At 42.3% G+C, this 15671-nt stretch overlaps 1 protein-coding gene across 1 annotated transcript in view; it reads right to left on the bottom strand.

The window, feature by feature from the left end:
• The window catches only part of XPR1 (xenotropic and polytropic retrovirus receptor 1), a 98220-nt gene that overhangs the window by 39857 nt on the left and 42692 nt on the right, over positions 1–15671 (bottom strand). Inside the window, exons 3-4 of the mRNA XM_033151317.1 lie at positions 4924–5025; positions 1829–2052 (exon numbers count right to left, since the gene is read on the bottom strand). Of these exons, the coding sequence (XP_033007208.1) occupies positions 1829–2052; positions 4924–5025 (326 nt within the window). The remainder of the gene's footprint in view (positions 1–1828; positions 2053–4923; positions 5026–15671) is intronic.

Below are 15671 nucleotides of genomic sequence, written 5' to 3'. Positions count from 1 at the left end.
ACAATGCTGTGGTGGATATAAAATCTGCTTATACCAATTTTGGATGCTATAGCCACTAATAATGGGGACCCCATGGGGGAATAATGCCTATGTGCCATCTCGTGAAAGCAATCCCAGGCTTGCAAGGACCAGAGCAGCTCATTTTTCATGCTCCCCACCAATACCACTGCTCAGACTGCTTTGAATTTGTAAGAGAAGACAGGACAAACAAGACAAGCAAAGCACTGAAGTGCAATTCCTTATACTGGATGGGTTTTTACTGCTTCAGTAAGAACATGCCTTGGAGATATTGCAGGTTCAGTTCCATACCACTGCAGTAAAGTGAATTTCGAGTCACACAAATTTTGTTTGCTTCCAACTGCATACAAAAGTTATGTTTGCACTATACTGTAGTCTATTAAGCAAGCCCGCCCCCCCCGGCTGCAGGAGGGGGAAAACTCAGCTCCAGCCCTCGCCAGCTCCACTCCCATGGCCAGATGAGGGGTGGCGGTGGTGGGGGACCTCCTTCCCCTGGAAGCGGCCGGGCTGCCTGCAGCTACACCCACATCCTCAACAAGAGCAACATCTCTGATTCACAGTAAAATGAGGTATGACTGCATTTCCTCAAATAAGTGCCCCCCCCTCAATGTGGGATAATAAACTGACTACACACCTAACAGGAGAAGGGGGAAGTTGGCTAAAGTATGTGGCACAGAAAAGAACCTAGGTTATCTCAATCACCTTGTTTTCAAAAAGCACAAATGAGCACCCAGTTTCCGACTTCCCATGCAAAATTATACGGCCAGTGCCATAGTTCCATTTCTCTAGACTGAGATTCAAACCTTTGCACCATTTCCCTTTTAAGTGTTCTCTCTCTGAACTACTGGACCGCTCACAGGGACCTTGTTATGCTAAGTTATATTCTTCCTTGTCCAACTGGCTTCCTTCCCTCTTCCTTGCACAATGTTTGCTCCAGTCACAAAGACAATACAAAATGTGCTGTACTGCAACAATGCCAGTGTTGACGCTTTGGTGCAGTGGAAGAACTAACTGTTCTACTGGGGTGGGGCGGGGTTGTCATCTCTCTTTCTTCATGCAAGTCTCCTACCCACCAGGTTATGAAGTAGGCTAACTGCTGTGATTAGAATGAAAATCCTTCCTTTCCTGCCTGATCAAGGCTTTTGTTAATGCCCATGGCCAAAAATGTTCTGCCCAGATGGCTGCTGGCAGCATTTTGTGTGGCAGGGATTCAAATCCATACTCAAAAGGAGCACTTGAGATTGTGACTACAGGTGTCAAAGTCACAGTCCACCTGCTTATTGGGCTACAGAATGCCTGTGATTGAGAAATGCAGTGGGCTTCTCCTGGCAACATACAGGAGGGGGATTGATGGCACAACTCTGTGATACAGGACATGCTTTGAATGCAGATGAAAAATCCCACATCTCCAATTAAAAAGCACAGGCAGAAAGTCCTTGGAAAGTTGATCCAACCTAAGTAACTGAGTTAGCTATATCAGCAGTTTGACGCAGTCGTCTGGTTCACATACTACATTAAACCAAAGTTTAAAACTCTAAAGCTCCTGTTGCACTTTTCCTAGCTCCTGCTGCTGTCACACCAAGGACAAAACAAGCTAGATTTGGGCTTGCTGTGCCACCTGAAAGGGTTCAGACAACATAAGTAGTCAAACTCTGGTTTGTTTCATTTGTGGCGCAACATAAATGCAGAAAGAGCACCATGAGAACTCTTGGTGTCACCCATTGCAAAGATCTGGCTTAATCACTAAAACCTATTTGGTGGAAAGACTATGAAAATAAGATGACAATGCTTTAAGGAGCACAGGTGATACCTGATAGTTCTGCAGTAGGATGAGGCTGAGGTAGAACTCACTAAAGGCCAGTTTCAGGTCTCTGATGTTCCTGTGCTGAACACGCTCCTCATGGGACAGGTGGAAGACTGGCATTTTGCGTTGCCGCAGAGTGGTGAGACCACTGTTTTCTCTCTGTGCATCCAAAGTAGACTGCAGTTCATTCTGTAGTGTAGCAAACCTGCGCTGAGCTTCGGCAAGCTTCTCTTTAGAATGGAAGAAGAAAGCAACAGAGTGTGATCATACAATATTACAAATGAGTACTCAGTCAAGTTTGTCAGGATATTTTCTTAGGAACTCTGTATGAACATATGCAAATTATGTTGTATTTTTCTAACTGTCTTGACAGGAAACAAGAGTTTAACATCAACACCTGCAGCTAAAAACTGGAGCTTTCACCAATGAAAAATGGGGAAGGGGTAAAACACCCATGCTTTTTATGTTTTATTACTGCTTTGATGGTGTGTTGTTGTTGTTTAAAACAGACAAAAAATCTGGAGGCTTCTTCCCTAGCCAATCAGTGTAGATGGTGTGCCATCCCACAGTCAATTTGAGTTGTCTATAAAATTCCAAACTCAAATCAAGTTATGGAAATGCTTCCAATATTCCCTGAGAATGGAGAACATTTTCACCCTGTCTGCAGGTCTCCAGAACAAATTCAAAACACTGGTTTTGAACATGAAACCAGTTCGCTCAACATGAGGGGAAATTTATGACCTGCACTCCCTATTTTGGCTCATACTATTACAAATTGTGAAACCTCTGTCTGATCATTTGTGTTGGAAGCAAGCTGCTTTTAGATTATACAAATGACTGATGCTGCTCTATGAAGGAATTATAGTTACATTTTATTATTCATCATTCTAAAGGACACTGGGGGTGGGGAGAAACTGGAGGAACCAGAGGCCCAGCCCAAAATATTTCTGCCAGCCTCTGCCCATAAGCATGGAGCTCTTTCTGTCTGCCAAAAGTGAGGGCAAAAGTACTGCCAATGGGATTGGCATCAACAGTAGTCTGGAGAGTCACAAAACAGGGCATATTCCAAGGGTGAGGGCAGGCTGAACTGGTCTGGGATCCACTGGATACCAAGCCAGCCCCATTGCCATCACGTGATGCCATCTGGCCCAATTTCTACAACCTATACCCCCAAACCTTTTCACCAGAGCCAGCAAAGCAGTGTGGCTGTGGGGGGGCTAGTAGTTGCATTGCCCAATTGCTGTCCAGCTGGGCTTTGCTTTGTCCATACCCATCTTTAAGGGTGACTCAAAATATTGGTCCAAATGGCAATTGTATATCTCTAGGAGGTTCCTTGTATTTCACTCATTTATTATTATTATAATTAATTAATTAAATTTGTATGCCACCTACCCGTAGATCTCAGGGGAGTTCACAACATAAAATTACAATATAAAAAACACAATACTTCAGACTTTTGATTCTTAATCATAAAAAGTGGGAAAACCAGAACGAACATGATCACTGAACTAGTAGGACTTCATTGGGAGCTATAGTTTCTACTTAATGATGGACTAAGTCAAGAGTCCCGGGCTGCTTTGGGAGGAGAGCAGGGTACACATTTAATAAATGATAATCAAAATAAATGCTTGTCCTCAGTGCCTATGCTGCTCAGAAAAGAAATCTGGAATCTAAATCAAGCTTAATATCTGCTGTTTATTAGTTCATGTGATGACACTCGCTGGCTGTACTATTAAAAGGGAAGCCTCTTTGGCTAAAACACAGGAGAAGCAATACCTTCTGGGACACCTTCCAGATTCTGTCACTGTCAGTCACATTCCCAGACTGCCCGAAACTTCCTGACCTAACAAATGAACTTCTATTACTGTGAATCTGTAAGGCTGGCTATACAAACAAATTCTCTCCGTGTAAGCAAGTTCCCTCCATATAAACAGCAGCCAAGGTGTGGTTAAGGTGTTTGCAATGAAGAGAACTACACAAGATAATTCAATAACCTGTCTGTGAAGGACTTTAACCTGCAGAAGAGATGGTGAACTACAGCACCCACTCTTCTGCAAGCTTTGCTAACTTATTCAAGGCTCATGGTGGGTGGAGGGAGGTGATTGTAGTGAGGAGAAAGTATTTTGCATATGTTCAGATGTACTCATGTCTTAATTATTGCTTTGGATTTTCCATGTAAAACCAGGCTGAGCACTAGCTATATGACATCAGGTCTCATCCGATCTTAGTTTAGCACTACCCCCACCCACCCCCGTGTAGCCCATGAGGATGTTGGAAGCTTTTGCTTTAAAAAATTTCCTTGTTATATCCAAACTTGGGGGTGGCAGCTTATCTTAAACAAGCTTGGATCTATGCACCCTGCTTATTTACAAACCAGGTTTTACCAAGTTCAGATAGATGTTCCCGATTGTTTCCAGTAGGGTTAGATAAGTTTCTGCAGTGGCTTCACAAGGAACTTGTAACACCCTGACATGATAACAGCACCTACAGAAGACCCTTGCTGTCTACCCTACATCTGAGATTGATCAGGGCCATCAGAGGAAAAGTTACAATATGTGCAGCTTTTTAGTTTGGAAAAGAGACAACTTAAAAATGTGACTACAGGGAACATGATAGTGGTTTTTTGTGTGGGGGAAATGGAAAGAGAGAGGCTGTTTCTCTTTAATAATAAATAAATATTTTTTTTGTACCCCGCCTTCCCTGGCTGGAGTACACATATTGGAACATGGGATCATCCACTGAAGATAAATACTGGTCACCATGCCATATTATTTTAACCAGTTAAACCCGTATGAAGAGATGGGCTTCATCTTAGACCAGAATCTGCAAATCCCCCAGCTAGGGAAATAAGAGAGGGAAGATGTTAGACAAGAATAAGTGTTTTGTTTTAAAGAAGTGTAAGTTCCACAAAGCTCCTGGTGAACCTTACTTCCTACTTAAAAGACCAGCTGAGTCTGGGAAACCAGGCACATTGACACATATTGCACCTGTGATAAAAGTTCTGTAGTGGTTGCCTATCAGCCACTGAGCCAACATCAAGCTTCCGCTGTTGACATTTAAACCCTGAAACTTTCACATATAGCTCAATGCTATCCTCTTACCTGAATAAAATGTGTTGATTTTGGCAAGTTCCTTTTCACAGGTTTGAAAGAATTTCTCTTCAAACTTGGCAAAATACCTTTTTACGGTGTCTTCATCTGTGACTGGGGGGAGGAGATACAAAAGTAAATTTAAATAAATATTTTTGTAAAGAATTCATATCACAGAAATTGATGAAATGTTCCACCTTACACTTTCAAACTTGTAACTGTGAAAATATTTCTCTGATGGAAAAGTTATATGTGAACTAGCAAAATTGTCACAAAGGCCTCGGACTTGAAGGAGTATTATTATTTTGGCAGGGAATTGTCCCCGGCTCAGTGCAGCGTGGTGGAAGGGCTCTCGGGATGCTACAGAGAGCCCCGGCCCCACCTGACCAGCAGCACCTCCTCTCCCAGCAGAGGAAGCAGCGATGTTTCCAGTAGGGAGGGGCAGGCAGCTCCGGGTCTGGAGAGCAGAGGCTCTGGGGATGTTGGAGAGACCCTGCACTCCCCTCGCTCAGTGGGCAAGAAGGGAGACACGCCATTTCCGGCACCCCAAGTGCGCAGAGGGGTGAAACGCAAGGAGGGGAGGTGGAGATTTGGGATACCGAAACTCTTATGTTGGGGTCACAGCCGGAAGGGGCCACTCCCGGATTCTGCGAGTGACTGATACAGACATGACCTTGTAGTTCTGCACTGTAAATAGCATGCACAATAAACCTGTTAAAAGACAGTTTGGAATCTTGCCTGGTTACTCGCGAGCAATCACATCACGGACCTTACAATTTATTTATTTTTTATTATCATTTATTGGAATTTATATACCACCCTACCCACGGAGGTCTCAGGGCAGTTCACAGAAGAGATCAACATAAAAGCCACAATATATATAATCAAAATGAAAACAACAACCCAATAACACCCCGCTCTTTCTAGTTTCTATACTAAGAGAAAACAAAAAAGTAAACTAGATGAGCCCGTGACATACACAACTGGATCCTAAAAGAGCAATTGATACCTCCTCAGCATGATTTTATTATTGTCCAATAATAATAATAATAATAATAATAATAATAATTTATTTCTCCCATGTACATTTGAAAGTAGATTTTCCCATCTGTTCCACCATAAAGTGATTTGAAACAACAATCTATATATAAATTGCACCAACGTGCTCAGAGTTTGAGCAAGGCAAGCTGAACTCCCATGTGAAAACAATGCTTGACAATCAGCACTGGAACCAATGCTGAATTCAAGGCGGTTTCACGTGGATCATCATTACAAAAGGACTTATAAGCAAGCATGCACACACTCTTACCATCTCCAATGGTAAGAGAAAGGCAACCATATAATTCCCCCCAAAGAGGGTAGAAAGAATACTTAAGAAAAGTAAGTTTAAAGTATAAACTGAAGTATGATAATTTCTGGTTACACTTTATAATTCCCCCCTGACATTTAAAAACTGAACAATGGAATGTGTCACATAGACATGTTGTTGAACCGGAAGATTTATAAAGCAAATGAGAACAGTTTCTATGAGGAAGGATTAGATACAAAAAAACAAACAAACCCCACCACTTCCTCATTGCAAGGGACTAACGTCTTTTACAGGGCTTGATTTTACAAGATATGTTCTGTTCACAAACGAATATGAACATTTGTGGGTTCTTCTAAGAAAACTCCAACAAATGTCTTAAACAGATAATTAAGCCTTTCCTTTATCATCAATATTACAAAAGCATAGCAAGAAGAGAGAAATGTTCAACATCCTTAAGCGCAAGAGAGAAATTTCACATTGTGGAGAAGCAAAACCAGATGACGACAACTGCAAGAGACAGCATGAAAACATTTGCAGAAACTGCAGCAAGTCCTGTTCCTCTTGAACCAGTATGCAGAACAGAATGAGGTGCACCAGGGCCTGGTGAGGAGGATTTCAATTTACACATCTGCCGACCTAAAACTGTACTATGATAGTGAAGAACATTTGATTAGGGAGATCCAAGTTCAAATTCCACAGCTGAGCAGGGCTTAAGACTTACAGGCTTACATGGTGTCAAGGATTCATTTTCTCGAGTAGTTGAGACAAATAAGGGTCAGTTACGCCTTACAAAGTCAGTTTAGACCCAACGCCAGCCATAGTTTAATAATTGTGTATTGTGGGGTCCTGTGTTCCCTTCTTGCTCTGCCCCTCTGTTTTACAAAGGCCCCCCCTGTCTCCATTGACTCGGAGATACTATTATGACTGACCCTTACCAATGGTGACCAAAGAAGCTCCTAAGCTACCTTTTGGAAATTAAATCACTGTACACCGTCATTAGGTGATCTCTGTAGTAGTCTATGAAAGGTTACATTTTCAGTCAAGCCTCACTTTTGTGCTGGATATTGACAGCAAGCAAGTAGCTCTGCTTGAAGCAGGGGTGTAGCAAGGGGGGGCGTAGGGGGCGGTCCACCCCACGTTCCATAATGGAGGGGGTGACAAATTATCAAGGAACAATTACTGCCCTACTAGGGCGGTTCATAAAAAAAACTTTTTTAAAAAGCCTGCTCCAAAGGTCTTATCTTACTATACTAGGGATTATATAGTTATATATGAAATTTCATGCATATTGGTTAATATATTGACCTTCCTCCACCCAAATAGCTGTTTACTTGGCTGTTTTCCTATGTCGCGAAGGCTGAAATTTCAGTTCAGTGGAGCACTTACTGTTCCCAACCCTAACCCTGTGGAAAGCCATCTAATTAAGACTTTAATTTGATTTTGAGGTGTTTTTAGGAGGTAATTTAATTATTGTTTGATTTTATACCAATGTTATGTATCTGATGTTAGCCACCCTGAGCCCGACTTCGGCCGGGGAGGGCGGGATATAAATAAAAGTTTTATTATTATTATTACTTGTTATTATTCCTTTGTAAGAAAATATGAATTAACGTAAAACCATTTTTGCAGGGGGTGTGGAATCAATGGGGGGGGGGTGACAAGAAATTTTTCGCACCGGGTAACACCTAACCTTCCTACACCTCTGGCTTGAAGTATGACAACAATGTCTATCCGAGTATTTATTCCCCCCCCCCCGCTCACACCATTTTGTTGTGGGGCCTCACTTGCATACATTAATAGTGAACTCATTCTTTAGCATCTACCGGTATATAGCCAAAATGGCACTATCCATGCAGGGAGACCTGGTGGAGTCCCAAGCTGTACAAAGAATCTTTAGGGAAAGGGTCCTGAAAGCAAGTGGGGGGCTGGACCAGCAGAATGAGAAATGAGCCATCTGATGAGTTCCTGGCTGAAGCAATATACGAAGTTCAAAGCTCATTCTTAGACACTACACAGAATGTGGTACATAGATTTATGCAAAAGCAGACAAGTATTTGACAGACAAAAGTAAACCTTGAACACAAAGCAGAGCTTTAATTTTATACAAAGATTTCCTCTGCGTTCATATGCAGTAAACATCTAAATGGAGCAGGGTCATATTAAAACTGACCTGCACAAACACTTTTCATAACCCTTGCTTTCTAATCTGTTTTCACACAGATGCCTGTTTACTGGTTGGTTTTCAACGGGAGTGCAAGCAATACAACCTGCCATCAAAAGGTTTCCCTTTGCTCCCTTGGCAGCTCAATAATTTAACTGTGCTGGAGTAGTGCTGCTCAAGGCTACTGTGCATTTATTTCGTTCAAAGCCAACCAGGACATGGATGCAAAAGCCTTTCTAGGATGCCAAAAAGTTGGCACTCAGTTAAGCAGCTCCATGACAATAAATGTAGTTTTCAAAAGGCACCTAGTTGGTTTCCAAAAGAATGCCCTTTCCTGTGGATTTTTTTTATTCAAATCTTTATAGAGTGCTTGCCCATGGATAGGGCATCTAAGGAAAATCAATCAACATTGCAGGCTTGCTGCTATCTCCCAGAGGTTGCTATCCGGAAGCTGATTTAGTTTGATAGATTAGAAAAGAACAAAGTGCTTATGCAACAGAAGCTGGAGAGATGTACCTGATTGGCATTTTATGTTGCTTTGATTCATTTAATGTACGTATTATATTTTTATTGCATATTTATTTTGTATTAGGAAGTGTTTTTATTTGCTAATGCTTTGCGGTTATTGTGAGATGCTCAGTCTGGTGGCATACAAATATTGAAACAAAACACACACACACACACCCAAAAATCCATCCCTTGCTGCAAAGGCTGACATCGTTTAAGCTCCTTTCTTACATCATGCAGATTGCAAGAGCCCATAGCAGGTTACATGGCTCATTCTTGAGTAGTATGAGACGCCTTATATAGGAATAGTCTGTGCCATTATGACCATGCTACAACCACCCCAAAACCTGCAGCACACCAATGTGGGAGTCATTTATACAACTGGTCTCTAAGTTAGTTAAGAGATCATTGTGGAAAAAATTCAGGAAACATAAAACAGAACTAAAAACCGCAATACACCAATATCCAAACTCGGCCTCATGGCTATGTTTTAAGTACTAGAGCAACTATTTTTTTAAAAACTAAATACACTTAATTCAGCTGCTATGCAAAATTTGTATTACTGAAAGAAAAATGTATTGCAACTTGTTCCAGGGCTTTGGTTTACTTAAATGGGGAAAAATCAGATGTATTGGTCATCTATCACAGTGTTTTTCAACCTTTTTTGGGCAAAGGCACACTTGTTTCATGAAAAAAATCACGAGGCACACCACCATTAGAAAATGTTAAAAAAATTAACTCTGTGCCTATATTGACTATATATAAAGTAATTCTCTTGAATAGGAATCAAATAAACACAAAGAAAGTATTTTATAATTACTTTATTATGAAATAGTAAGTAAACAGAAATATGAAAAATTATAAAATACTTTATTCAGTGCGCAACCAGGGCCTGTTTGGCTGAACACAAAGCTGATATTCTGGCTGGAATTTTTCCCACGGCACACCAGGCAACATCTAGTGTGCCGCGGAACAGTGGTTGAAAAACACTGATCTATCACATATAGGTCCAGTGCCTATGCAGAGAAATGTTCAGAACTTTCTAAAGTCTACAAATTACCACTTCCGTCACATGCATCATAGTACCTCATGTGAACGCTACGGGGAAGGGTTCTGTTCTGTTCTCCTTTGATTGCCTTGGCAGAAACTTGGGAGAATCAAGTCCCATTCTCCAGTGACCTTAGTCCATGTGCCAGGATGAAAATGCTTCCCTATTTGATGAGTAATGCTGAATTGGATTTTTGGCAAGGCCTGAACCCCAAAAGATGGAAAATAGGTGGTAGAAATGCAACAGTCAGGTGAAGCAATCTTCCTAAAGCAGCTGCAGCAGGGCAAAATACAAGTCTATAACAGAGCACTGTGTGGTCACCACATTCTATTACAGTAGACATACCATTTCATCCAGCCTTCATTCAGGCACAAGGCACTGTCAACTGATCGATGCCACCCAAAGTATGCAGAAATGAATAATCAACTGGGCATATGCATCCCCCAAATCAGCTTTGAGTCACTTGTACCTCTTGGAGAGTCTTTTCTACGAGACAGTTGTTGCTGTTGGTGGCACACATCTGTCTCAAGAGATAAGAGAGTGCACCTCCAAGGACAATGGCAAATCACTGCGTTAGCAGCACCGAAGTGACCTCCCTGGGGCGCAAGCCTGGGCAGTGTATATGGAGACCCTGGGCTGCCCAGACGACAATACCTGCCTCTTGGCCTCACTGATGTGGTCCAAAGGAAAAGCAGAGCAATACATTTGGCACCAACTTGGCTGCAAGAGTTGCTGGGAGGCGGCGTACAAGGTGCCATCCAATTGTCTTAAGGATCCCACTCTGGATTTGTGACAGGTTTAATCTTTAGCCTTTTCCTCCCCTGAAAATCTCCCTCAAGGCAACCAAGGTTTAGGATTAGTTTCCCTTCTTCTGCCTTCCCAGGTTGACAAGTTCCACCTGCCCCTCACTTCCCTCTACAGCACGGGCAGAAACTGCCTTCCTGTGAGAAAGCAGTGTGTGCATATTTGCTGTGGCCTAAGTTCCTTATTCATTTCTACATATTTAGGCTATTGTTGGCACTGAGGTCATCATGCTTGACAGCGTTGTGCCCAAACAAAAGCACTAGGCTAGATGCAATGGTATACAAACTCAGAACACCGTTCTGGGATGTGGGTGACCATACAAACCTTTCTAGGTCCGAAATTCCTTGTGCTGGTGCTACCTTAAGCAGATTGCTTCATCATGATGCATGGCATGACTTGCACTGGGTAATATCTATGTAAATTGGTTAAACACAAAACCATGTGATTGCTGCAGGTCCATCAACTATTTTTTTGTCACTTAGGGTCGGATCTGGACAAAAATCACATTCAGTGTTATTAATAAAAGGTAAAAATACACCCTTTGGGGGTAAGCATGGCTCAAGGCCCGTCTTCCCCTTTAGATTCTCTTCCTGCTGTCCTAGTCATTGCCTCTCCTTAATTTCTGTTTCCATTATTTTTGTTCAGGAAGTATTTTCTCACACTCAGGATGCAAAAGACTTAATTCAAGTAGTGTTGAGGGCACAGAAGTAAATGGCAAGTACAGACTGACATGACAGCTGTCCCCTTTCTAGGAAATGTGCACAAAGCAGCCTTGTGTCTGCTGCCAAAAATTCAAAAAGCAGGTGCATTGCAATAGATCTCATTTGAAAATATGTCTCTGGGAGCAAGTTCCATTAGCTTCCAGTGCCATACCTTCTGAGATTTAATGTACTGTATGTTTTCAACATCTCTCTGCTACGTTTGTGCACCACTTGTTGCCAGGCCTCAATTTCTAAAAAGCCATTAATGATCTTCCACCACTGCAGGGGATGATGCTCCTTCCCAAAAAAAAACCACGAAGAAAGAGTTTTAGAGAGTACTAACAAATGAAAAAGCAAATAACCTGGGGCTGGTGACAGCTGTAGTCCAAAAAATCTGGCAACCACCAGGTTGGGGAAAGCCATTTTTGGGCCAGATGGCTCAGAAGTCATATACAGTCATACCTCGAGTTACGATAGCCGCGGGTTGCCTTTTTTCAGGTTACGAATGTGGAAAACCCGGAAGTGTTTACTTCCGGGTTTCGCCGCGCATGCATGCACAGAAGCGGTCTGCGCATGTGCAGAAGCGCGATAACGCCGCTCAGGTTGCGGACTTTTCAGGGTGTGATCAGCACCCCGGAACGGATCATGTCCGCAACCAGAGGTACCACTGTACAACGTTTTGGTTCCTGAAATTCATTCTGATTGTGCAGATAAAATATAATGGGTAGAATTCTACAGGATGTGTTGCTGGTGTGTGGAAACAGTAAAGATCCAAGAATCCCCAGGCATGCACCTCCAAATGGTGGAGACTTCCCCACCCTCTCTCTGCATGCCCCTTAAATCTGTTCTGGAGGTTCCCCTAACCCTCCAGAGCAAATTTAGGGGGCAGAGAAGTTCCACTGCACAGCTAAAACACCTTATGCTTGTGGAGCTGTTTCTGGATTAAGCTACTGGATTAAACTGGTCTTCATCTGGCACAACTGATAAATGGTGCATTACACCAACAACCCTAATACAATGTTACTGTTTAAAGGGGTTATAAGAAAAGGAAAATGAGTGGGGGGACACAGACACATAGAGAGAGGGAGAAGAGACATGCAAAAGGAGAGTCCCACTCAGAAAAGGCAGAAGCATAATTTTGAACGCACAGATAGGTTTGGGGGGATGGGGCGCACACCAAAACAACATTTCTAGGAAATGCAACTCTTTTTTGGGATAAAACCTATTAGAAGCTGTCATTCTGCAATTGGGATAAACATTTTTTGGGGACATGAACTGTCAAGTCATATTGTTACCGACCCCAAACTAGGCTGTAAACAGCTTTGAACTCCAGCATGTTTAAAAGGATACTGAAGAAAAACAACTGAAAAGTTCTGTCCATGCCAAAAGGCCTTTAAGGGAACACAAAATCTTGAACTTCTGCCAAATTCATTCCCCTGCTTTCAGACTAGGTGGCCCAGATTTCACATTTCATTTCAACCTTCTTATACCGGACTTTGGACTTTGAGACAGTTTTAAACCTCCCTATTCACACCCTCAGTGAAGAATAATCACATGGTTGGCATGAAAAGCATTAGCACAACCTGCCATTAATTCAATTTGGCTACTTAGTTATTTACAACAAAATCCCAGGGTAGGGTAGTGGTCTCTCAAACTTTTTGAGCACATCTGCAAACTATTGAAATTGTTGTGGGCACCATGCATACCACAACCAAGCAAGGCATTACTGAAATCTGGACATGCCCTTTATACCTAGTTTGGAGTTATCTGTTGTTATAAGAGGATGGGGAGGGGGAAATCACAGGCGTATTGAAAAGGAATTGGGCTAAGCTATACAAAAGCTCTTATAGAACCTTAAGAACTACTAGATAAAACATTTTGATACAGGGATAATAAACTGATGAAGGAAGAACTACAGCTCACTTTGAGAGCTGTCTCAAGGAATTCTCAAATGTTGTTATAGCCACTGCTGTGATACCCCATGAGTGCAGAAGAAACACAAAGTACTGGGCAACTTGTATTTTATTTTACTTAACTCAGATGGCTAAAACAATTTCATAACCTCCACGTAACTATAGAAACAGGTCTCTGTGCCTGAAGAAATACATTTTTTAAAAATGAAAGAAAAGGTATTGGCGGTTGTCAGGAGTAGCCCAGCTACTCACGAGGAGCAGGGCAGGGAAAGCTGCTCTTCAGGGGGAGACAGCTCACGAAGCTATAGGGAGCCCAGACCCCTTTTGCAGACGGACTCCTCCTCCTCATCATCATCATCCAATCTATCACAGGACTCGTCTCCAAGCGAGGGAGAGGAGCAAGGGCTCCGGGACACTGCTGAAAAGACACAGCACCACCAGTCAGGCTAGCCCACAGCTTCCGACACAGGCACAGCGCAGGGGGGCTAGAGGACCCAGGAGACATCGTTTCAGGGTGCCGAAGATCTGGTGTTGGGGGAGGGGTAGCAGAAGGAATGTACTTCCGGATTCTGATAGTGACTGAATGGTCATGTTTTTTAACTAGCTCCGCTTATAAATAGCTGTGCTTAATAAATAACTTCAGTTCTTCAAAAGAGGCTTAGTAGTTACTCATGAGCAGCACCTGGGAAGATCCCTGACAGCGGTATTGGTTGCCAAGAACCTGACTTTACTCTGCACATAGTGAGAAAGCACATGACCAAAATAAGCATAAAGCTTTATTTGGTCACCAGTGATCTGCTTAAGCACTATTTCATATCTCCTGAGAAAGAGCCACCGCCTCTCCCCACATGGATCACCTGAGTTTGTTATGAATGTTTCAGGAAACCCCTGTAACTGAAGCAGGAAAATCCTCAAATATTGCAACCATTCCTCATAGGGGAACTGCTCCAAGCCCTTGATCATTTTGGTTTCCTTTCTTCTGAACCTTTTCCAGCTCTACAAGGTGAGGTGACCAGTATTATACATAGTATTCCAAGTGCAGCTGGCAGTTTTATTTTCAAAAAAAGGATATATATATATATATATTTTTAAAAAAATTAGTCTTGGATTCCACCCCACTGCTTTAATGTTGCAGAGCTGTGACATTCCAGACTGATGGCATCAACCTCATGTCACATTTTTAAAAAAAAATAAAATAAAATCTAGAAGCATAGTACAGTGGTACCTCTAGTTGCGGACACAATCCATTCAGGGGTCAGTTCACACCCTGAAAAGTCTGCAACTAGAGTGGCGCCTGTACGCAAGCGCGATGGAGCACTTCTGCGCATGTGTGAAATGCGCAGAATGCTTCTGCGTGAGGCGAAACCCGGAAGTATACACTTTCGGGTTTGCCGTGTTCGCAAGCTGAAAAGACTCATGAACCTAACACAACACGAGGTATGACTGTATTTAGTACATTATTGTTGAGGGCTAATTCTTGGTTGAATATGGTACATCATTTATAGCCGGGCTTCAGAAAAACGCTAGACCAAGGTACAGTGGAAAAATGTTTTGCACAATTGCTAGCTGGTTGCTTTCCTCCTTTTACAGGGCATATGTGTTATTGAATGTTCAGTAGAGCAAAACAGGGACTGCATCCCCCACCATGTTTCATCTATTTTTGATTTCTAGCCCATTTGGGTTTAGTGAAGAATGGCCACATGACCTTGTGAGTAAGGCATTCAGCATTATGAGAGGTGGACAGTTTCGGTTAATATCATTTCTTGGCACTGCCTCCCAGGAATCAAGCAGTTTTATTATGAGACACACAAAAGGTAATGATGCATTCTCGTGTTCACTGCTTAGCTTCTTGCAGCCCTTTATTGCATGCGACGTTACTAAAACCGTAAGATGGCTATTTGTAAACAGGGTTGTGCTGTTAGATGCTCTATAAAATATCATCAAGGTAGTTTTTCTCTCCTTCCATTCTTACCCAGCTGTTGGGAGTGATCATGTGCATAATTAGCCATTGCAAAACTTGAGGCATTAGTATGCCACCTCATTATGCAAGTTTGAATGTGTAGAGTTTGGTGGACAAGCCAGAAGTAATTGTGGCAATTAACAGTGCCTCGGGGATATTGAGATGCCAGTGTTTTTCCGACTGTGTGCTACTAGATGGCTGATATCACAGCTTTCTTCATTTCTCTTGCTGCATTATTATAGCTTCTGTCTAATTCATTAGGATTTTTATTGTCAAGTTTATAGACAGCAACAAAAACAGACTTAATAGGCAAGTCATGAGAGTTATAAACCAGCAATTAATCAAAGTAGACGCAAG

Source organism: Lacerta agilis, chromosome 6, assembly GCF_009819535.1.
Source record: "Lacerta agilis isolate rLacAgi1 chromosome 6, rLacAgi1.pri, whole genome shotgun sequence".
NCBI lineage: Eukaryota > Metazoa > Chordata > Lepidosauria > Squamata > Lacertidae > Lacerta > Lacerta agilis.
This window is presented reverse-complemented; position numbering and strand designations above follow the sequence as displayed.